The 24,709-nt window shown below is 35.9% G+C and overlaps 2 protein-coding genes across 2 annotated transcripts in view; one reads left to right on the top strand and one right to left on the bottom strand.

Moving 5' to 3' along the window:
• Positions 1-15,472, bottom strand: part of HECW1 (HECT, C2 and WW domain containing E3 ubiquitin protein ligase 1) — a 303,928-nt gene extending 288,456 nt beyond the window's left edge. Inside the window, exons 1-2 of the mRNA XM_037035393.1 lie at positions 15,463-15,472; positions 10,715-10,884 (exon numbers count right to left, since the gene is read on the bottom strand). Coding sequence (XP_036891288.1) covers positions 10,715-10,884; positions 15,463-15,472 — 180 coding nt within the window. The remainder of the gene's footprint in view (positions 1-10,714; positions 10,885-15,462) is intronic.
• Positions 15,473-22,818: 7,346 nt separating this feature from the next.
• On the top strand, positions 22,819-23,702 carry LOC118979373 (deleted in azoospermia-like). The gene is given in 2 exon segments (XM_037035401.1): positions 22,819-23,485; positions 23,488-23,702. Coding segments are annotated over 2 exon segments (882 nt in total).
• The last annotated feature ends 1,007 nt before the right edge of the window (positions 23,703-24,709 follow it).

Genomic DNA, 24,709 nt, shown 5'->3' with positions numbered 1-24,709 from the left:
TTTGCAAAGAAGAAATCATCAACAAAACAAAATGATGACCCACAGAATTGTAGAACATATTCACCATACATACAATAAGGGTTTAATATACAAAATTTAGAAAATACTTACAAAACTCAATATCAAAAAAACAAATCACCCAATTAAAAAATGGGCAAAGGACCTGAATAGACACTTCTCCAAAAGGGACATACACATAGCCAATGGATTTATGAAAATATGCTTCCTGTCACTGTCACAGGAGAAATTCAAATTCATAATGATATACCATCTCAGACCTGTCAGAATGGGTATCATCAATAAATCAACAAACAACAAATGGTGATGAGGATGTGGAGAAAAGGGAACCATTTTGCACTGATGGGTGGAATGCAGATTGGTACAGCCATTATAGAAAGCAGTGTGAAGATATCTCGAAAAATTAAAAATAGATCTGCCTTTTGACTCAGTGATCCCACTTCTGAGAATATATTCAAAGGTGTCTAAACCACTAATTGGAAGCATAAGCACCCGTAACTTCATTGAATAATTATTTACAATTGCCAATATATGAAAGCAGCTCAGGTGTCCATCAATAGGTGAATGGATAAAAAAAAAACTATGGGACATTTATACAATGGAATACTACTTGGCCACAATAAAGGAGTAAATTTTATCATTTGCAACAGTATGGACAGACCTGCAATATTATGCTAAGTGAAATAAGCCAGTAAGAAAAAAGACATACCATATGGTTTCACTCATTTGTGAAATCTAATGAACAAATTAGCTAACAAGAAAAATGGGGGAAGATTTGAAGATGGTGGCAAGGTAGGTGGGAGCTGAACCCACTTGCTTGTGCACCCAACTGGGACACCCAGCTGACCATTTGAAGAGCAGAGTGAACAGCAAGTGGAATACCACCGTATATGAAGTTTGGAAGCCAAAGATGGCAGAGGATGTTTAAAAATGTATGGTAAGGAGACCATGTAGGCCAACAGGGTGCCAGGGACTGTGGCTGCAGGGCTTTGGAGGAGTGCTGGCTCAGCCATTGTAACTTCATAGTTCCCTCCCCTCCTAGAGTAGGGAAGCTCATCCTGCGCCAGGAGAGACCTGGATGCTTTAAGTCCACTGCGGGGATAAAGATGCAGTGGGGGATGCACAGCAGGCAATGTTCCCTGGCTGGGACTGTTGTCACTGGCTGGGACAATATCAGAGCAATTGGGGAGCTGGATGAAACCTGGAGATGGGAGAAGAGTTGGACCATGACTTACCATGACCCGGATAGTCTCAGGACTGGTCAGAGAGTTGGGCTGTGTGAAAAGCTGGGTGCTTGATAAGAACAGCCACCTGAAACCAAGGGTAATTCACTCGAAACAGGTCTCAGACACTGTCCAAGGACCTCTTCTGCGGAGCAGCTTGGCCAGCAAAGCGGGTGGAGGAGGAGTGTGATTTTCTTCATATCAGGGTGCTTCATGGACTGATCATAGGGAGTAGTCCCCAGAGAGACTAATTTAATAAGGGATCTAAACTTCCCTCAAGGGGCTTTGCACATGCACAGCACCCAGGCTACTAAAGGGGGAGGGGAGGGAAGCCAGTTGCTCCTACTCAATGCAGCTAATAGATTAATCAAAGGGTGGCACAACGAGGTAGATTAAAGTCGCCAGCCAGGCACATATGGACAGTGGGGGCCAAGCAACAATTTCAGGGCTTGGGCTGGAAATTGGGCACCTGTGAATATTGTAGCCAAGTCAGAGCCCTCTTTCTCTCAGAACCACAGGAAAGGGTGAAAGAAAAGGGCCCAGCCTCCCTCTGCCAGCAGCATTTAGGAAGACCAGCAGAATCTGCTTGGCGGGTTTAGTCAGCAAGAGGCTTGTTTATTATTTCCTTCCAGGTGTAAGGCAATAAGACCTGGAGAATAGAAAAGATCAAAGATAGACCCAGGGTGACATCACAAGGCTAAAGCCAAAAACTGAGAAAAATTTCACTTTGTTATCCTACAGAACTTGCATTTTACTTTTTACTTTTATTTTTATAATTTCATTATTATTAGCTTTATATTTTACTTTTATTTCATTTATTTCAGTTTAATTTTCTTTGTTTTGTTTGCCTGCCTACTTTCAATGTTTTACTGATATTCTTTCTTCTCTCTTTCATATTGCACTTTAATTTCTCTTTCATTTCACTTGTACTCCAATAACACACTACTCCGGGTCTTTTACTTTTTATTCAGATCATATATTGTCATATTATTATTGTACCAAATCCCACACAGCACCCTTCCCAGGTCTTGGTCAATTCCACTATCTTCCTGAGTTTTATTACTGTTGTGGTTGACTTTATTCTCTCCCATACCATGACAACTATCTAGCCTTTACTATCAATACATCTCACCATCTAAACTCTGTTTAGAGTACCATCTAAGTGCTCTGTTTCTGGAGTCATCTCACATTTCTTTACCCTCTAAAAACAGTCTTATCTCTTTTTCACCTTTTATAAAAAGTGGCTCACTTTATAATTCACTTTCCCTTTTCCCTGCCCTTGTCTTGTATGATCACATACAAGACAAGGTGGGAGTTGTAAATATCAGTAAACCTGATGGAGGGGAGAGCTCACCAACAAAGGAGCCATCAACAGGTAAAACACAAGTACCATGACAGCCCACACAAATGAAAGAAAGGGCAACCCTAGAGCAACCAGACAAGGAGAGCAAATAGACCACACCACAGAGTCCCCCAGAACTCATTACATAGGAGTTTACCCTATGAATATAGCTAGCAAAACAGCATTGATAACCACAGACACAAAAACAAAACAAAAAGGGTCATCTAAAATATGGGGACAAAGAAAAAACTTGCAGTCAACAGGAATGATGACTCCCCACTAAAAGAGCTAAATGAAATGGAGGCAAGCAAACTATCAAATATACAATTCAAAAGGATGATTACAAGGATGCTCAAGGAACTCACAGACAACTACAAGGAACTGAATGAGAAATAAAATGGTATGAAAAAGGAAATAGAAACTATAAACAAGAACCAGAAAGAAATGAATACTATGATATCTTAAATAAAAAGCACACTAGAAGAGATTACAATAAGGTTGGATAAAGCGGAGGCCTAAATTAGTGAGCTGGGAGACAAGGTAGAAAGAAATACCCAGGTAGAGCAGCTACAAGAAAAAAGATAGAAAAAAAATGTGAAGATAGCTTAAGGGAACTGCAAGACAACACTGCAACACTGCAAAATGCAACAACATTCAAAGCATAGGAATACCAGATGGAGAAGAAAAAGAGGGAAGGATAGACACACTGAAAACATGACAGAAAATTTATCAAACCAGAGAAAGGAAAAAACCATGCAGCTTCAGGAACCACAGAGGGTCCTAATCAAGATGAACCCAAAGAGGCCTAGTCCAAGGCACATTATAATTAAATTTCCAAGTTTTCAAGATAAAGAGAGAATCTTGAAAGCAGCAAGGGAGGAATAAGAAGTAACATACAAAGGAGCTCTGATAAGGCTAGCAGTTGATTTCTCAAGAGAAACACTGCAAGATAGGAATGAATGGCAAGAAATATTCCAGGTAATGAAAAGCAAAGCCCTGAGCCCAAGGCTATTCAGCCTAGCAAAGCTCTCAAAGTGGAAAGCGAAATAAGGAGTTTTCCAGACAAAAAAAAGGCTGAAAGAATATACCTCCACCAAACTTGCACTACAATATATGCTAAAGGGACAGCTTTGCAAAGAGTAAGAAAAGGAGTGAAACAGGTAAGAACACAAGTACAAATGGGGGAATACAAATAAGTACCTATCAACAACAACCTTAAATGTTAATGGATTAAAAACTCCAATCAAAAGTCATAAGGGTAGCTGAGTGGATAAGAAGATATGGCATGCACCATACTGCCTACTAGTGACCCCACTTAAGAAAAAAAGACTTACACAGACTGAAATTGAAGGGATGGAAAAAATATTCCAAGAAAATGGACAGGGGAAAAAAAGCTGGGGTAGCAGTACTTATATCAGCCAAAATACACATCAAAACAAAAGCCATAAAAAGAGACGTAGAAAGACACCTCATATTACTTAAGAGAAGAATCCATATAGACATAAACATTATAAATATATATGCACCAAAAATAGGAGCACCCAAATATATAAGGAAAATCTTGGAGGACTTCCAGAAAGATATAGACAACAGCAAACTTATACTAGGAAATTTTAACACCCTGCAGTAAAAATGGATAGATGTTCCAAACAAAATATCAACAAAGATATTGTGGCATTGAACAATGCCTTTGTTCAAATGGATTTCACACACACACACACACACACACACACACACACACAAAACCTTACATTCCCAAACAAGTAAAATACACTTTCTTTTCAAAGGCACATGGAACATTTTTCAAGATAAACCGCATAATAGGATACAAAAAAGCCTCATTAAATTCAAGAAAATTCAAATCATATCAAGCATTTTCTTGGACCATGAGGACCTGAAACTAGTAAAACCAACTTCAAGGAAAAAACACAAAACACTCAAATTCATGGATATTGCATAGCATGCTAACAAAAAAATAAATAAATGGGTTAAGAAGGAGATCAAGGAAGAAATCAAAAAGTTTCTGGAAACAAATGAAAATGAGCTCACAACAACCCAAAACTTAAGGCACACGGTGAAGGCAGTCCTGAGAGGGAAGTTCATAGCAATACAGGCTTACCTAAAGAAAATAGAAACATTTCAAACAAACAACCTTACCCAACACCTGCAAGAACTCGAGGAACAACAACAGAGACAGCCCAGAGCAAGTAGAAGCAAGGAAATAACCAAGATCAGAGCAGAATTAAATGACATAGAGACTAAAAGCACAATTCTAAGGATCACTGAATCCAAGAGTTGGTTTTTTGAAAAGATAAACAAAATAGACAAGCCTTTAAGTAGGCTCATTACGAAAAGAAGAGAGAGGACATAAATAAACACAAAGAGAAGTGAAAGAGGAGAAATTACAACTGATGCCACAAAAATAGAAGGGATTGTAATTAATTACTATGAAGAACTGTATGGCAAAAATTTGAAAACCTAGGTGAAATGGACAAATTTCTAGAAAAATATAATCTTCCAAAGCTCAATGAAGAAGAAGTAGAAAGCCTGAACAGACCAATAACAGCAGATGAAATTGAAGCAGTAATCAAAAAACTCCCATTGCACAAAAGCCCCAGAACAGATGGTTTCACAGGAGAATTCTACAAAGCGTTTAAGGAAGAGCTAACCCCTATTCTTCACAGACTATTCCAAAAAATCCAAAATGGTGGGAAACTCCCAAACACTTTTTATGAAGCCAGCATCATCCTAATTCCAAAACCAGAGAGAGACACAACAAAGAAAGAAAACTTCAGGCTAATATCACTGATAAACATAGATGCTAAAATCCTCAATAAAATGTAGGCAAATCCCATCCAACAATACATCAAAAAGATCATACACCTCAATCAACTGGGATTCATCCCAGGTATGCAAGGATGGTTCAATATCCGAAAATCAGTAAGTCTAATAAGCCACATAAACAAAAGCAAGGACAAGAACCACATGATCATATTAAGATGCGGAAAAAGCTTTTGATAAGGTACAACACCCATTTATGATAAAGTTACTAAGCAATGTGGGAATAGAGAGAGCATTCCTCAATATAATAAAGGCCATATATGAAAGACCTACAGCCAACATCATACTCAATAGGCAAAAACTAAAAGCTTTTTTACTAAGATCAGGAACAAGACAAGGTTGTCCACTTTCACCACTTCTATTTAATATAGTATTGGAAGTTTTTGCCTCAGCGATTCAGCAAGAAAAGGAAATAAAAAGAATTCAAAATGGAAAGGAGGAAACAAAACTGTCATTGTTTGCAGATGACATGATAGTGTACATGTTAAATCCTATAGAATCTACCAAAAACTGCTCAAACTAATAAATGATTTTGGCAAAACAGGGTGTTACAAAGTCAATATCCAGAAATCAAAGGCATTTTTGTATACCAACAATGAATCAGCAGAAGCAGAAATCAAGAAAAAAATCCCATTCGATATAGCAAAAAGAAAAATAAAATATCTGGGAATCAATCTAACCAAGGAGGTAAAAGACCTGTATGCAGAAAACTACACAACACTGAAGAAAGAAATCAAGGAAGACACAAAAAAATGGAAACATACACCGTGTCCATGGATTGGAAGAATTAACATCATCAAAATGTCCATACTACCCAAAGCAATTTACAAATTCAATGCAATACCTATTAAAGTATCAATGGCATATTGCACAGACATAGAACAAACACTTCAAAAATTTATATGGAACCATAAAAGACCCCGAATAGCAGCTGCAATTTTGAGAAAGAAGAACAAAGTAGGAGGGATCACAATACCTGATACCAAACTGTATTAAAAGGCCACTGTAATAAAAACAGCCTGGTAGTGGCATGAAAACAGGCACATAGACCAATGGAACAGAACAGAGAGCCCAGAAATAAACCCAACTCTCTACAGTCAATTAATATTCAATAAAGGGGGAGATAACATAAAATGGAGTAAAGATAGCCTCCTCAACAAATGGTGTTGGGAGAACTGGACAGCTACCTGCAAAACAATGAAAGTGGAGCACCAACTTACACCATACACCAAAATTAATTCAAGGTGGATAAAAGACTTACATATAAGCTGTGAAACCATTAAAACCCTAGAGGAGAACATTGGCAGGAAAATCTCAGATATTCCACGCAGCAACATTTGTACTGATACGTCCCCTAGAGCAAGGAATATAAAGGAAAGAATAAACAAATGGGATCTCATCAAAATTAAAAGCTTCTGCATGGCTAAGGAAAATAGTATCAAGATTAAGAGAGAAGTAACTGTTTGGGAAAACATATTTGCCAATGATACCTCAGACAAAGGTTTAATTTCCAAAATATACAAAGAACTCACTCGACTCCACTCAAAAAAGACAAGCAACCCAGTTAAAAAGTGGGCAAAGGACTTGAACAGACATTTCTCCAAGGAGGACATGCAGAAGATTCAGAGACACATGGAAAGATGCTCGATATTGCTAGCTTTTAGAGAGATGCAAATCAAAACCACAATGAGATACCACTTTACACCAGTCAGAATGGCTATCATAAACAAAGAAATAAACAACAAGTGCTGGAGAGGTTGTGGGGAAAAGTGGACCCTAGTTCACTGCTGGTGGGATTGCAGACTGGTACAACCAGTATGGAAAACAGTATGGAATTTTCTAAGAAAACTAAAAATGAATGTCCTTTTGACTCAGCAATTCCAATATTAGGAGTATATGCTAAGAACCCTGAAACACCAATCCAAAAGAACCGATGCACCCCGATGTTCATAGCAGCACAATTCATGATAGCCAAGAGTTGGAGGCAACCTAGATGCCCATTAGTAAATGACTGGATCAAAAAGCTATGGTACATTTACACAATGGAATTCTATGCTGCAGAAAGAAAGAAAGCACTCCTACCTTTTGCAACATCGTGGATGGAATTGGAAAGCATTATGCTGAGTGAAATAAGCCAGTTGTTGAAGGACAAATACCATATGATCTCACCTTTAACAGGAAGCTAAACAACAAAACAAACAAGGAAGCAAAATATAACCAAAGACACTGAAATAGAGAACAGGCTGACAGTGACCAGAGGGGAGAGGGGAGGAAGTTTCAGAGGAAATAGGGGAGGGATTTAGAGGAACATATTTAAAGTATACATGGACATCAACTGAGACGGGTGGAAATGGGAGGAGGGGGAGCACGGGGGTGGGATGGAATGGGAGTAATAGATAGAAAACTGTACTTGAAAAATAATTAAATAAAAAATGGAAAAAATGAAGAAATAAAAAAATATATATCAGATTAGTTAAAAAATATTACACACCAGATCCAGCCATTCATCAAAAAGATCATACCCTATGATGAAATGGAATTTATCCTGAAGAAGCAAGGTTTGTAGAATATTCACAGAAGTAAATGTGATATATCATGTAAACAAAATGGAAGGCAAAAAATACATGAACATCTCAAATGATGCAGAAAAACATTTGATAAAATCCAGGATCATTTATGATAAAAAACACTCAGCAAATTTGGAATAGAGGAAGCGTACCTCAACATGAGATGAAACTAATGCTACCATGATACACATAGATAAAAACTGTTTCCCTTTTGTGTCTAGTTACAAGTACAAAGAAGAAGACAGAGGTATCCACTTTCACTGTTGTGATTGAACATAATACTGGTAGTCCTAGCCACAGTGATCAAATGAGAAGAAGTAAAAACACCAAAATTTGGAGAATGTAAAACTGTCATATTTTGCAGATGACATGATATTGTATGTAGAAAACTATTGGATTCACCAAAAAACTACTTATCTATTGAATAAATTAGGTAAATACTAGCGGTGTTGTGGGCTACAAAGTCAATATTAATAAATCAGTGGCATTTTTACACACCTATAATGAATTATCAGAAAGAAAATCTAAGAAAACAATCTCATTTACTATTCCCACTTAAAAAAGAGACCTAGGAATAGATTTACCCATGGAGGTAAAAGACCTGCACTCAGAAAACTATGGAATATAAATTGAGAAAAGAAATCGAGGAAGATATAAATCAGTGTAAGTATATACTATGTTCATGGACAGAAAGAATTAACATCATTAAAATGTCCACACTACCCAAAGAAATCTACAGATTTAATGCAATTAAAATACTAATGGCATATTTCACAGATCATGAACAAATATGGAGCCAGAAAAACCCCAAATAACCTTAGCATTCCTGAGAAAGAAGAACAAAGTCGAAGAGGGCACAATACTTTACTACAAGGCCACTGTATAAAAGAGTCTGGTCCTGGCACAAGAAAAGACACATGCATCAATGGAATAGAATTGGAAGTCCAGAAATAAGCCATATCTTTATGGTCAATTAAATTTTGACAAAGCAGGCAATAGTATACAACTGAGCAAATACAGCCTCTTCAGTAAATAGTGTTGGGAGAAGTGGACTGAGACATCCAAAAAATTAATCTAGACCATCATCTTACATTGTAAACCAGAATATACTCAAAATAGTTAAAAGAAGTAAATATAAGACTTGATACCATAGAAGTCCTAGAGGAAAACATAGGCGGCAAAATTTCAGATATCTTGCATTACAATATTTTCACCAATGTAATCACCTAGGGCAAGAAAAACAAAGGAAAATAAAAACATATTGGACTACATCAAATTAAAAGACTCCTGCACATCTAAATAAATCACCATCAAAATAAAAATGGAACCCACTGTGTGGGAGGACATATTTGCCAATGAAATATTGGAAAATGATTTAATCTCCAAAATATATGAAGAACTTACATGACTCAACACCAGGAAAACAAAAAAAATGCAATTAAAAAATGGCAAGGTACCTGAACAAACACTTTTCCAAGGAGGACATACAGATGCCCCATAGACATATGAAAACATGGTTAACATCACTAGCCATCAGAGAAGTACAAATTAAAACCTCAATGAAATATCTCCTCACACTTGTGAAAATAGTTTTCATCAATACATCAGCAAACAATAAGTGCTGGCCAGTTTGTGAAAAAAGGGAACCTTAGTGCACTCTTGGTAGGAATGCAGTCTGGTGTAGTCACTGTGGGAGATAACATGGAGAATCTTTAAAAAGTTAAAAATGAAACTCCCCTTTGACCCAGCAATTCCTCTTTTGGGAATATACTTCAAGCATTCCAAAATACCAATATAAAAATATATGCACCCCTGTGTTTTTAGCAGTGCTATTTACAATAGCCAAATGCTGTCAATAACCTAAAAGCCCATCTTTAGATAAGTGGATAAAAAACCTGTGGTACCTCTCGACAACAAAATAGTACATAGCAGTGAAAAAGAAGAAAGTCTTATATTTTGCAACATCATGGATAGACCTGGAGAAAAGCATGCTAAGTGAATTACATCAGTCAGCTAAATTAAAATACTGCATGATCTCACTTATATGTAGAATCTAATGAACACAATAAACCCACAAAATAAATAGTTACAGAACCTTAGGTACATAAAATAAATTTTCAGCTGCTGGAAAGGAGGAAAGAGAGTATGGATTGAAATATGGTGAAGAGATTAACCAGAGAGTATTTATGCACAACTCATGGACATGGACAACTTAATGGAGCTTGACTTGAGGAGGGGAGAAGATGGGACTGAGTGGAGGAGGGGAAAGGGAAAAAATGTGGGAACTGCATAAAAATACAAATAAAACTTAAAAAATAAAGTAAAATAAAATGTATTTCTTTCCCCTGAAAAAAAAAGAAAAAAGTGTAAGAATACTATCAGATAAAAACATTTCTCTTCCTTCTCATATACAAAGGTTGGAGGAAAGGCTTCCCTTCTTTCAGGAGTAGGTTTGGAAGTGATTACTAGGCATAAGTGACCTCTATATGGCTACTGAGCATAGCTATAACAAATAGTTTCCTGGTACGGCCTTAGGGACTCTATCAAAAACTCTGAGAGTTGCAACCCATAGAGAACATGGCTCTCTTCTAAGACCAAGAGAGCCATGAGTTTAGCAGCTGAGTTGGGTGCTCCAAGAAAGGAGGGAATAGCTCATGAGCTGCTTCAAGCTTAATCATTTCATTTGGTCACTTAAGCTTCTTTTCAGGGACCATGGCACTCACCTCAGTTTGCCAGATGGGGTTCACAGTGTTGCCAATGATCTTAGATCTCCTCTCCTGCCCATGGTGAGGGAGGGCAGGGAAGATGCTGTGTTTCCCAGGCTGAATGGAAATCTTCAGGTAAGGATCTGGGTTGAAAAACATCCCTTTCTTCAACCCCATGGCCTGGAAATCTACAAAGTAAATGATATTGTGTTTTAGTGATTATATCAGGCCTTTACTAAGAAGAAAAGTTTATATAAAACATGAAAAAATCTTTCACTCTTTATACTATTTCCATCTCATTAGAAATATGGACTAGTATGTCTAAAAAACCCACTGTCTGAAATATTTACTGGCATCTATTCTATCATTTTGGTGAGAAATCCTTATAATAAATCAATATAGCTGGAATTACAGTTTTCATGCTTTTTAAAAGGGGACCACTGGCCCTTACTGGACTGGATTTAAATGTTCCTTAGGCTGGCTAAGTTAATGAATGGGGTTAAGTGAGGGTCTTAAGGTCACCTCAGAAAACCTGGGTGGACAAGTGGAGACATAAGAAAAACAAGGGCTGTTGTCAAATAATAAATATAGTCTTCACTAAATAAAAGAGAATTAGAAGAAATAAAGAGAAAGAGGAGGGTTAAAAGAGCAAAGACCATAATAATGGAGGAGTGAAAAAGGAAAACATGCCCGTATGGGATCAAGTGTATATCAGTGAGGAGAGTTTTGAATAACCATATTGTCAGGGAAAGCAAGGCTTTAAAAACTTAATGATTCCATTTAATTGATATTATCTGACCCTGTAAAATGTCATGTGGAGGGAGAAAGAGAGGTGAGAGAACAGAATCATTTGTAATAATGGTCTATAATTATAATTATTCTGAGATATTTTGAAGTCATTTTATATTGAAAATATATTTATGACATCAAAAACATAAAATTTTTCTATTATTGAAATATTTTCTCCTCAAAACTATTCCCATCCATATATAAATGAAAGAAACTGAGGAAAAGATACATTGAGTTGATTCACAGCAATAGTATAAGTTGTGAGGTGTTTGAGTAATTTAATACTAATGAAAAAGCACAGATGGTTTCATGTAATTTACTTAAAATTATTTTGAGTTGATTCATAGTTATTTCCATAATTAAGTCATTCTTACTCTTTTATAAATTGCTATGAGAAAAAAAGGAAAGTATAATAAACATCACAGAAATCTGAAAAATGTAGGCTAAACCTATAGGAGTATGTGCAGAAAAGAGATAACACAGCAGCCTGAGACTTCTCTCCATATAAATGTCCATTTATAAGGTAGGTTTTTAGCTAGCATCTGAGAACTTGGATCTCTGGAGGGTTCTTAAACTTTAGAACAAATAAGAGTGCCTCACTGAGCCTAAACTGTGTGTGGAAACTATTTGGTTTCCTTCTAGGAGTCTGGAAGTTTGGTATGTGCTAGGCATAGGTGCCTATGTGACCAGATGCCAATGAAAATCTTGGCACTGAATCTGTAATGAGCTTACCTGGCATACAACACTTTATGTATATTACCACACCTTGTTGTTGTGGAAAATATGTGCATTCTGTGTGACTCCACTGGGAGAGGACCCATGGAAGCTCATTATTTATTTCTTCAAGACTTCACCCCATGCACAGTTTCCCCTTGGTTATTTTCCTTTGTATCTTCTCAATATAATAAATCATAGTTGTGAGTATAATTATATGCTAAGCTCTAGTGAATCATTAAATCTGGGGTTTTGTTGGGTTCCCTGATTCAAAGTTCAACAATGATTTATCTATCATACTATAATGTGACTACTATCACCCCCATCATGCCCACCACTTCCAACTACCATTTATTGGCTAGTTACTTAGTTCTGGGAACTATTTTATGACATTCAAATATATAATCTGATTTAATTATAAGTATAAACTCCATAAGGTAGATATCATATTACTAATTTGAAGAAAAGAGAATGGTGGCCTATAAGTTAAGTGACTTAATGAGGTTGTCGGAGCTGGTCAATCTCAGAAATAAATTTGGAGCCTATCTGTTTGATTCCCAAGTTTGTGCATTTAACCAATATGTTCTAATTGCATTCAATAAAAATGCCAATACTGGCATAGGTTAAATTTTTAAGTATCAATGGGTCTTTTTTGTTATCTCTGAGCTTTTGACCTTTATTATTTTCTTCTCCCCAAACAATCTTCTAAAGACATTTTTTAAAAATATATTTTATTGGTTGTGCTATGACACTTGTCCCATTTCCCCCACTTTTTCCCCTCTGCCCTGCACACCCCTTTCCACCCACAATCCTCCCAACTTTAGTTCATGTCCATGGGTTGCATATATAAGCTCTTTGGCTTCTACATTTTCTATACTATTCTTAACTCCTCCTTGTCAATTTTCTACCTATCATTTATGCTACTTACTCTCTGTACCTTTTTCCCCTCTCTCCCCCTCCCACTCTCTTGCTGATAACCCTTGACGTGATCTCTATTTCTGTGATTCTGTTCCTGTTCTAGTTGTTTGCTTAGTTTGTTTTTGTTTTTCCTATATTTAGGTTTGGTTGTTAATAGCTGTGAATTTGTTGTCATTTTACTGTTCATTTGCTTTGATCTTCTTTTTCTTAGATAAGTCCTTTTAACATTTCATATAATAAGGATTTGGTGATGATAAACTCCTTTAATTTGACCTTCTCTGGGAAGCACTTTACATGCCCTTCCATTCTAAATGATAGATTTGCTGGATAGAGTAATGTTGGGTGTAGGTCCTCATCTGTCATGACTTTCAACACCTTTTCCATCCCCTTCTTGCTGGTAAGGTTTATTTTGAGAAATCAGCTGATAGTCTTTGGGGAATTCCTTTGTAGGTAACTGTCTCCTTTTCTCTTGCTGTTTTTAAAATTCTCTTCTTATCTTTAATCTTGGGTAATGCAATTATGATGTGCCTTGTTGTGTTCCTCCTTGGGTCCAAATTCTTTGGGACTTTCTGAGCTTCCTAGACTTCCTGAAAATCTATTTTCTTTGCCAGATTGGGGAAGTATTCCCTCATTATGTTTTCAAATAAGTATTCAATTTCTTGCTCTTCCTCTTCTCTTTCTGGTACCCCTATTATTCGGATGTTGTAATGTTTAAAGTTGTCCTGGAGGTTCTTAAGCCTCTCCTCATATTTTTGAATTCTTGTTTCTTCTTTGTGTTCTGGTTGAATTTTCTTTCTCCCTTTCACTCCAAACCATCAATTTGAGTCCCAATTTCCTTCCTGTCACTGTTGGTTCCCTGTATATTTTCCTTCATTTCACTTTTCATAGTCTTCATTTTTCCTCTAATTTGTGACCATATTCAACAAATTCTGTGACTATCCTGATTAACAATGTTTCAAATTGTGCATCTGATAGGTTTGCTATCTCTTCATTGCTTAATTGTATTTTTTTCTGGAGTTTTGATCTGTTTTTTTTTCATTTGGGCCATTTTCTTTTTGTCTTAGTGCACCTGTTGTGTGGTAAGGGACAAAGCCTTAGGTGTTCACCATGGCAGGGCAAGCCACATTGCTGGGCTGTGACACTGTATGTGGAGCAGGGCTCTGAAAGGAAACAATGCCACTTGCTCTGCTCTCTGCCAGTTTTCAGTCACTTCCCCTGCTATCCACAAGCAAATTGGGCTCTTCTAGTGCTGACTCGTGGGTGGGTGGGTTTGTGTACATTCTAGGACCCTGTAGGTCTCTCCAATGAACTCTCCTGTGAGGCTGTGAGTTTATCCTGCTGCTGCCTTACCCTCTACAGGTGTTTTCAGTCAGAGGCTTTGAGGCTTTATTTCCCTGTATTTAAACCTTGGGTTGCATGGTCCATCTTACTCCCCAGTTGTTCCTCCCAGTTTATCTGCTTGCAGATGTTGGACGACTCAGTCCTCCAGCTGCCACCTTGCCTGCCCTAGCCTTGCCATAAGTCCTCTTCACCTGGCTGCCTGTCTCTGCCCCTCCTACCGGTCTGGATGAATGTTTCTTCTTTAACTCCTTGTTTGTCAGACTTCCAGACAACTCAATTTTCTGTCAGTTCTGGTTGTTTTTCATTTTTAAATTTGCTGTTGTCCTTTTGGTTGTGTGAAGAGGCACTGTGTGTCCATCTATACCTCCATCTTAGCCAAAAGTCCTAAAAATAGTTTTCCTTATATTTTTTAAAAAATTGAATGTATTGAATGACATAGGATAATACAATTATATGTTTCAGCATATAATTCTATGATACATCATTCGTGTATTGCATTGTTTACCCACCACACAAAGTCAAATTACCTGTCACCATACATTTGACTCTCTCCATCCTTCATTCTTTTCAGCCCCTGTCCCTCTGGGAACTACTGTACTATTATCTGTGTCTATTAGTTTTTTGTGCATTCATTTGTTCTTTCAATTTTTATTTGTCATATATGAGTGAAATCATATGGATCTTGAGTTTTTTGTCATTTTGCTTAGCATGATAATCTCAAGATTCATCCATGTTGTCAGGAATGGCAATATTTTGTGTTTTCTATGGCTCAGTAGTATTCCATTGTATATATGTACCATAATTTCTTTACCCAATCATCTGTAAAATGACACTTCAGTTGTTGTTTCCATGTCTTTGCCATTCTGAATAATGCTTCAATGACCATAGGAATGAATATATCTTTACATATAAATATTTTCAAAAATTTCAGGTAGATATTCAGAAGAGGGGTTGCTAGGTCAAATGGTAGCTCTATTCTTAATTTTTCTGAGGAACCTCCATACTGTTTTCCATAGCGGCTATACCTGATTACCACCAGCAGTAAATGAGTATTCCCTTTTCTCCACAACCCCTCCAATATTTATTATTTGTCTTATTGGTAATAGACATTATAACAGGTGTGAAAATGGTATTGCATTGTACTTTTGTTTTAATTTCTCTTAGAGCTAGTAAAGTTGAGCATCTTTTTATATATCTGTTGGCCACATGTCCTCTTAGGAAAAATATCTGTTCAGGTCCTCTGCCCAATTTTTAATGGAATCATTTGTTTGTTTGGTGTTGAATTGTATAAGTTGTTTATATATTTTGGATCTGAACAATTTGTCCAGGCTGTTGTTTGCAAATACCTGTTCCTACTTGGTTGGTTGCCTATTGGTTATGTTAGTGGTTACTTGGGTTGTGTAGAAGCTTTTTAGTTTGATATAGTCTCATTGATTTATTTTTGCTTTTACTTCTCTTGCTTTTGGGGTCAAATTCATAATATCTTCTTTAAGACCAAGATCCATAAGTTTAGTAACTATGTTTTGTCCTATGCAATTTATTCTTTCATGTGTTGCATTTAAATCTTTGATTAATTTTGAGTTAATTTTTTGTATACAGGAACAGCAATCTAACTTTATTCTTTCACATGTGGCTTTCTAATTTTCTCAGCACCATTTACTGATGAGGCTTTCTTTTCTCCACTGTATGTTGTTGTTGAAAATTATTTGCCCCTATACATGTGGGTTTATTTATGAATTCTCAATTCTACTCCATTGGTCTGTGTGTCTGTTTCTTTTCTGCCAGTACCATGCTATTTTAATTATTGTCACTTTTCATTATAATTTGAAGTCAAAGAAGTGATACCTCCATTTAGTTCCCTCGCCCTCAGGATTGCTTTGACTATTTGGGATTTTTTTTTGGGGGGGGGCGGCGGGCACTTCATACAAGTCTGATTTTTTTGTTCTATTTCTTTAAGATATCCCATTGGGATTTTGATGGAGATTGAGTTAAATCAGTATACTGTTTTGGGTAATATCGCCACTTTAATTATGCTGATTCTTCCAATCTATGAATATAAAATATCTTTCCATTTTTTTTGCATCTTCTCAATCTCTCTAAATAATGTTTGCACTTTTCAGTACGGACATTTCACATTCTTTAAGTTTATTCCTAGTTATTTTATTGTTTTTGTCATAATTGCAAAATTTTTATTCATTTTTTAAATTTTTATTTTATTTGTTGTTCAAGTATAGTTTTCTGCCTTTTACCTCCATCCCAGCCCACCCACCAAGGCCTCCTCACCTCCCTCCCATTTCCACTCCCCCTTATTTTTGTCCATGTGTCCTTTATACTTGTTCCTGTTTTTCTGAAATTTTGTTAGTATATAAGAATGAAATGGATTTTTGGACATTGATTTTGCATACTACCACTTTATTTATTTTTTAAAATAATTTTTGGCAGCTTCTTTAGGGTTTTCTATATAAAGAATCATGTCACCTGTAAAAAAGGACAGTTTCACTTCTTTATTCCCAGTATGAATACCTTTTACTTCTTCATCTCGCCTGATTGCTCTGGCTAGGACTTCCAGTATTATGTTGAATAACAGTGGTGAGAGTGGGCATCCTTGTAGTTCTTAATGTAAGGGAAAAAAATTTCAGTTTTTCACCATTGAGTATGATATTAGCTGACGGTTTGTCATTGGGCCTTTATTATGTACCCTGTTCTGTTTCATCAAAGAACTTGTCTATGTTTGCATTAATATATTTGTATCATATGTTTTGTACCTGATAAATTTAGTTGTACTTGATTGTTATTTTTCCAAAATAACATATTTTGCTTTACTAGTCACACACTTATTTTTTTCAGGTTAATCTTATTAATTTAATAACACTTCCCTCCAAAATTTGAGATTTTTATTGGAATTGCATGCATTGGATTTATACATTAGTTTGGGGATAATTGGTACCTTTGTAATACTTCTCATTCAAAAACATGTGTGTCCTCATTTTTTAGGTCTTCTTTCATGTCCTTTCCTTTCATGTCCTTTCCTTGCTATAAATGTATAGTAAACATTTATACTTTTCTTTATAAATGCTTACAGAGTTAAAGTCAATTTGGATTTTATTAAAATACACATTTCATAGAGTAAAAATATTAGGAAACTGTTGCAAGTAGGAGTTTAATTAAATGTGTACTGGGCTAGGAGTCAGGATACCTATATTTAATACTGGAGACTCACTATAGAACTTTATAACTTGAGGAAATAGATTTAACTATTTCAGGTCTCAATCTTTTCAACTAAAAAATTATTCAAATGTATGTTTATAAGAATACATAGAGTTTTAAATTTTCCAAAAGCAAATGATGTATTAATAGGAAGATACTTTATTTCCTCTCATTTTTGCTTATGTTACTGTTTTGTTCTACTGATAATCACAATGTATATTTATAATAACATTTTAAGTACAGAAGAAAAAACATATTTTTTACTTATCCTTTTTAAATTTAATTTTTGGGGTAGCATTGGTACTTAAAACCAACTCATCTAAACCCTGCATTGAGCACCCATTGCCCCAAGCAAAGGTTCTTTCTGTCTCTATTTTCCTCACCTTTGTCCATCTCCAATTAACTCAGCATTCTTCCTTTCCCTCTGTCACCAGTGTTGTTTGTTTCTATGTGTTGATTTTTAAAAATGTTATTTTAATTGTTATTCAAGTACAGTTTCCTGTCTTTTACACCCATCCCAGCCTACCCACCCATTCCTCCCCACCTCCCTCCCATTTCCACATCCCCTAGTTTTTGTCCATGTGTCCTTTATATTTGTTCCTGTAAACCCTACCCCTTTACCCCTGAAATTCCCTCCCTTCTGGTCAACTGTCATTGACAACAGGCTGATAGTGATTTTTTTTATTAATCCCTTCACTTTCCTTCATCCATTACCTAATCTCCTTCTTTCTGACAGCTGTAAGTATATTCCATGTATCTATGCCTCTCTTTGCATTTTACCACAAAAATCATAACTTTAAGATTATTTAATTGCAAAGATTACCAGACTTTTTCCTTATTACCTTGAAGTATTTTTCTTTGCATAGTTGAGACCATAGTATGTATACAATCTACATACAGATATTTTTGCCTTAGCACCTGCTAGTCTAATTTGAAGATTAAAAATATTATTCTGCTTAGGAAAGTTTCTCCTATTATGGTTTTAATTCAATCACTCTGAACTCTTAATAAAAATTCCAGTTATTGAAGTGATGGTGCTGTATTTGTCATCCCCATTTTTTCCTTTATCCTTGGAATTTTGTCCATCATATGTGCATTCTTGAAGAGATAAAGTCAGTCTACAACTTCATTGATTATAATAATGTAGTAGCATTTCTGTTCCTGATTACTTTGTAAAACTAACTTTTAATTCTATTACTGTACTTTCTAGAAGTATTATTATTATTTTTTATTATTGCTCAATTATAGTTGTCTCTATTTTCCTCGCACCACTTTCACTTGTCAACTTACCCCCACCTCCCACCCTCAATCATATCCATCTTTGTCTCTCTCTATGGGACTTTCTACAGGTTCCTTGATCACCCTTCCCTTCTTTTCCTCTATGATTCTAGACCCTCTTCTCCTCTGGTTACTGTCAGGAGTAATTTATATCAATGTCTCTGGTTATATTTTGCTTTTTTGTTTGTTTTGTTTATTAGATTCCACTTAATAAACAAATAGCATTCCACTCATATGGTATTTGTCTTTCATCTCCTGGCTTATTTCACTTAGCATAATGCTCTCCAGTTCCATCCATGCTGTCACAAAAGGTAGATGTTCCTTCTTTCTTTTTTTCTGCTGCTTCTTTCTGTCTTTCTTTCATATAAATGAACCATGGCACCAATTATTGTTGGGTATTTAGGATGCTTACAACACTTTGCTATTGTAAATTGTGCTGCTATGAACATTGGGGTGCATAGGTTCTTTTGAATTAGTGTTTCAACATTCTTAGGGTATAATCCCTGAAGTGAAATTGTTGGGTCAAAGGGCAGTTCCATTTTCAGTTTTCTGAGGAAATTCCACACTGTTTTCCACAGTGGCTGCACCAGATTTCATTCCCACCAACAGTGCACTAGGGTTCCCTTTTCTCCACACCCTAGCCAGCACATGGTGCTGGTTTGTTTATGATAATCATTCTGACTGGTGTGAAGTGATATCCCATTGTGGTTTTAATATGCAACTCTGTGAGGGCTAGTGTTACTGAGCCTCCTTTAATATGTCTCTGGGCCCTCTGTATCTCCTCCGTGGAGAAGTATCTGTTCAGATCTTTGACCATTTTTAATTGGACTGTTTGCTTTCCTGAAGTGGAGTTGTGTGAGTTCCTTATATTTTTTGGAGAACAAATACTTGTCCAAGATATAACTGGCATATATATTTTCCTATACATTGGTTCCCTTTTCATTTAGCTGATCTTTTGTTTAGCCAAGCAGAAGCTTTTTGTGTTGACGAGATCCCATTTTTTAATTCTTTCCTTCATGTCCCTTGCTCTAATGGATATATCAGTGGAAATATAGCTGCGTGGAATATCTGAGATTTTCCTGCATATGTTCTCCTCTAGGCCTTTTGTAGTGTCATGACTTATGTTTACATTTTCTATTCATCTTGAGTTTATTTTTGAGCCTGGTGTAAGTTGATGCTTGAGTGTCTTGTTGTTTTTTGCATGTAGCTATCCACATCTCCCAACACCATTTGTTCAAGAGGTTATTTTTACTTCATTTTGTGCTTCTTCCCCCTTTGCAAATATTAATTGACCACAGAGATTTGGGTTTATTCACTCTGGGCTCTCTATTCTGTTCCATTAACCTATGTGTCTGTTCTTATGCCAGTACCTGACTGTTTTTATTACTGTGACCTTGTAATATTGCTTGATATCAGGTATTGTGATTGCTCCTACTTTTTCCCCCCAAAATTGTTGCAACTATTCAGGGTCATTTAGGATTCCGTATAAATTTTTGAAATGTTGATTCTACCTCTATATCATTAGCATTTTAATAGATGTTGCATTTAATCTACAAATTGCTCTATGTATTATGGTATTTTGATAATGTTAATTCTTCCAGTCCATTAATAGGGTATATACTTCTATTTATGTCTTTCTTAATTTCTTTCTTCAGTGCTGTGTAGTTTTGTGAGTACAGGTCTTTCACCTCCAAAGTTAGATTTATTCATAAGTACATTATTGTTGTTGCTACAGCAAAAGGGATATCTTTCCTAATTTCTGTTTCTGACATTTCATTGTTGGTGTGCAAAAGTGCCTTCAATTTCTGAATATTGACTTTATATCCCACTGTTATGCCAAATTTACTTATTAGGTCAAGTAGTTTTTTTGTGGATCATATAGGGTTTTTTATGTACACAATCATGTCATTTACAAAAAATGACAGTTTTACTTCATCCTTTCCAATTTCATGATTTTTATTTCTTTCCCTTGTCCATTCTCTGTGCCTAAAAATTCCAATACTATGTTGAATAGAATTGGTGAAAATGGATATCCTTGTCTTGTTCCAGATCTTAGTGTGGAAGCTTTTTGCTTTTGCCCATTGATTATGATGTTGGCTATAGTTTTCCCTTATATGGTCTTTATTATGTTGAGGTATGTTCCTTCTACCCCCACTTAGCTTAGTATTTTGATCATCTATGGGCAGTGTAGCTTATCAAATGCTTTTTCTGCATCTAATGCTATGATCTTGTGATTTTTGTCTTTCATTGTTTTTGTGATGTATTACGTTTATTGATTTATGAATATCATAACATCCTTGCATCCCTGGCATGAATCTCACTTGATCATGGTGTATGATGTTTTTAATGCGTTACTGGATGCAGTTTGCCAATATTTTGTTGAGAATCTTAGTGTCTGTGTTCATCAGTGATGTTGGACTGAAGTTTTCTTTCTTCTATCTTTATCTGGTTTTGGGGTTATGATGATGCTAGTTTTATAAAAAGAGTTTGGGAGTCTTTACTCTTCTTGAATTTTAAACAGTCTGTGAAGTAAAAGGGTTACATCTTTCTTAAAGTTTTTGTAAAATTCTCCTGTGAAACCATCTGGTCCAGGGCTTTTATGTGCAGAGAGGTTTTTTTTTTTAATTGCTTTGATTTTGCCAGCTGTTATCAATCTCTTCAGGGTTTATGATTCTTCTTCATTCAGTTTTGAAAGTTTATATTTTTCTAGAGATATGTCCATATAACTCAGGTTTTCAAATTTCTTGGCATATAGTTGTTCCTATTTATTTTTACTAAGCTTTGTATTTCTTTGGTATCAGTTAATCTCTCCTCTTTCATTTCTGATTGTGTTTATTTGGGTCCTCTCTCTTTTCCCTTCTTTTTTTTTAATGAGTCTGGTGAAAGCCCTGTCAATTGTATCTTTTGAAAGAACCAGCTCCTGTATTTATTTGTCCTTAGAATTTTTCTTTTAGTCTCTATGTGTTTTAATTCTAATCTAATCTTGGTTATTTCTTTCCTTCTACTCACTGTGAGCTTTGTTGTTGTTCCTATAGTTCTTGTAGATGTAGGCTTCAGTTGTTTATTTCACATGTTTCTATGTTTTTAGTTAGGGCTGCATTGGTATCAACTTCTCTCTCAGGACTGCCTTCACTGTATCCATAAGTTTTGGATTGTTGTGTGTTCATTTTAATTTGTTCCCAGAATCTTTTGTATTTCTTCCTTGATCTCATTGTTAACCCATTATTTAATAGCATGCTATTAAATCATCACAAATTTGAGTATTTTTTATTTTGTTTCTTGAGGTTGGTTTCTAGTTTCAGGCCCTTGTGGTCTGGGAAAATACTTGATATGTTTTTAATTTTCTTGTGTTGTGTGTGCTATTATGTGGTCTATCTTTGAAAATGTTACATGTGCATTTGGCAAGAATATGTATTTTGCTTCTTTGGGATGGAGGGTCTGCATGTATCAGTTAAGTCAATTTGAACTAGGGCATTGTTCAATGCTGCATTATCTTCATTGATATTTTGTTTGGAAGATCTATTTATTTTTGACAGTGGGGTATTGAAATCCCTTAGTATAAATATGTTGCTGTTTATATCTTTCTTGAATTACTCCAAGGTCTTTCTTATATTTTTTCATGTGTCTATGTTGGGTGCATATATGTTTATAATGTTTATGTCTTGAGTCAGCCTGCACCCCTCAGCCTTGTGGGGCAGTGCTTAGACCTCCGGAGCCTCGCTGCCACCTTTTGACTTTTCTTTTCTTTTCTCTGGTTGCCCAGTCAAGGCCAGGCAATGGGCACAAGCAGACCAACCAGCACCCCAAAAGTGGTGTCAGAAGAGTAGCCTCTGCCCAAAGAGCCCCGATTGTGGGAACTGCTAGCTGCTGCCATTATGTCTGCTGCAAATTCTGAGACTCCAAAGCCAACCATCTCCAGAGAGGCTAGCACCCAATCCTCCTCATCTACGACCAGCCAAGACTATGTTTTACCTGAAGGCAAAATCATGCCAAACACTGTTTTTGTTGGTGGAATTGATGTTAGGATGGATGAAACAGAAATCAGAAGTTTCTTTGCTAGATATGGTTCAGTGAAAGAAGTGAAGATAATCACGGATCAAACTGGCGTGTCCAAAGGCTACGGATTTGTTTCATTTTATAATGATGTGGATGTGCAGAAGATAGTAGAATCACAGATAAATTTCCATAGTAAAAAGCTGAAACTGGGCTCTGCAATCAGGAAACAAAATTTATGTACTTATCATGTGCAGCAACGCCCTTTGGTTTTTAATCCTTCTCCCCCACCACAGTTTCAGAGTGTCTGGAGTAATCCAAATGCTGAAACTTACATGCAGCCTCCAACCATAATGAATCCTATCACTCAGTATGTTCAGGCATATCCTCCTTATCCAAGTTCACCAGTTCAGGTCATCACTGGACATCAGCTGCCTGTGTACAATGATCAGATGCCACCACAATGGCCCAGTGAGGAACAAAGGAGTTACATTATACCTCCGATTTATACAGCTGTTAACTACCACTGTAGTGAAGTTGATTCAGGAGCTAAGTGTTGACTGGTGAATGCTCAGTTAATGAAGCTACTCCATCAACTGGAAATGGCCCACAAAAGAAATCTGTGGACCGAAGCTTACAGACAGTGGTGTCTTGTCTGTTTAATCCAGAGAACAGACTGAAAAATTCTGTTGTTACTCAAGATGACTACTTCAAAGATAAAATAATGCACCATTTTAGAAGTCTAGCAGTGCTTAAATGTGTTTGATCCACTCTTCTAAATTCCTAGTCTCATAGAAAGTTGCTGGTTTTGAATATTAAGAAGAGACCAAAAGGTTTTCACTATTATAGAAATTCAATTGGATATTGATAAATCACATTAAGACTATACAAGCTGCATTAGGTTGCCTAGTTTTATTTTACATTGAAACTGTTTTTCAATAGATGTTTATTTAGAAACTGGTTCTGTGTTGACTATATAGTTGAAAGTTAAAAAAATGATACTGAAAGGAAAAACTTTAAGATCTATCTATAAGAATTTTTTAATTGATACTTAAAATTTTAAAAATAGTAAGTAATGTAGGGGTGCTTGAAGGCCTAGCCCCCCTGTGAGGGTGGCTAGGCCTTCAAAATCAACTCATGAGGCAAGACACTGTATGCATAAGTGCACTCTGAGGCAATATTGCCATTTTTTGACATAATTGGTTTTCTCTTGCATTCTGTAAACATCCTTAAACAGGCCATTGTTCATTTCTAGAACCCTATATTGCTTTGAAAGAAGAATAAAGAATTTCAGAGATATAATATTAACTCAAAAAGACTGTGCACCTGTATTATGAACAATATTGGTGTGTTAACTTCTAAATTTTACCATTATTTGATTTTCCTGTTATATTTTCCTTGGTGCAAAGATTAAGTAAATTTTAACCCACTGCAGAAAGGTTTATGATGTGTAAGGGTGAAGTTGATAAATGAAATGATTATGTCAAAAAATATTTGTAATAGCTTTGAATACTGTGTGTCACCAGTGCTTTAAGAGTTGATGGTTAAATTAGTCACTATTTGCACTTAAAAAAAGAATTTTTTAATTGAAATTGACATTTTAATGGTTTAAAAGCAAATGCTGATTTTCAAAAAATTGTTTTAATAAACCTACTATTTTGACAGGTCAGAGTTTGATAGAATATAACCATTTTATTTCTCTAGCAAGTACCTGTGAAAAGTACAGTATTTACAATATTGTGCTGTACATTTATGATTTGCCTAGAAACTTGC

This window comes from Sturnira hondurensis, unplaced genomic scaffold (assembly GCF_014824575.4).
Source record: "Sturnira hondurensis isolate 20B ecotype Veracruz unplaced genomic scaffold, ASM1482457v3 Scaffold0022305, whole genome shotgun sequence".
Lineage (NCBI taxonomy): Eukaryota > Metazoa > Chordata > Mammalia > Chiroptera > Phyllostomidae > Sturnira > Sturnira hondurensis.
This window is presented reverse-complemented; position numbering and strand designations above follow the sequence as displayed.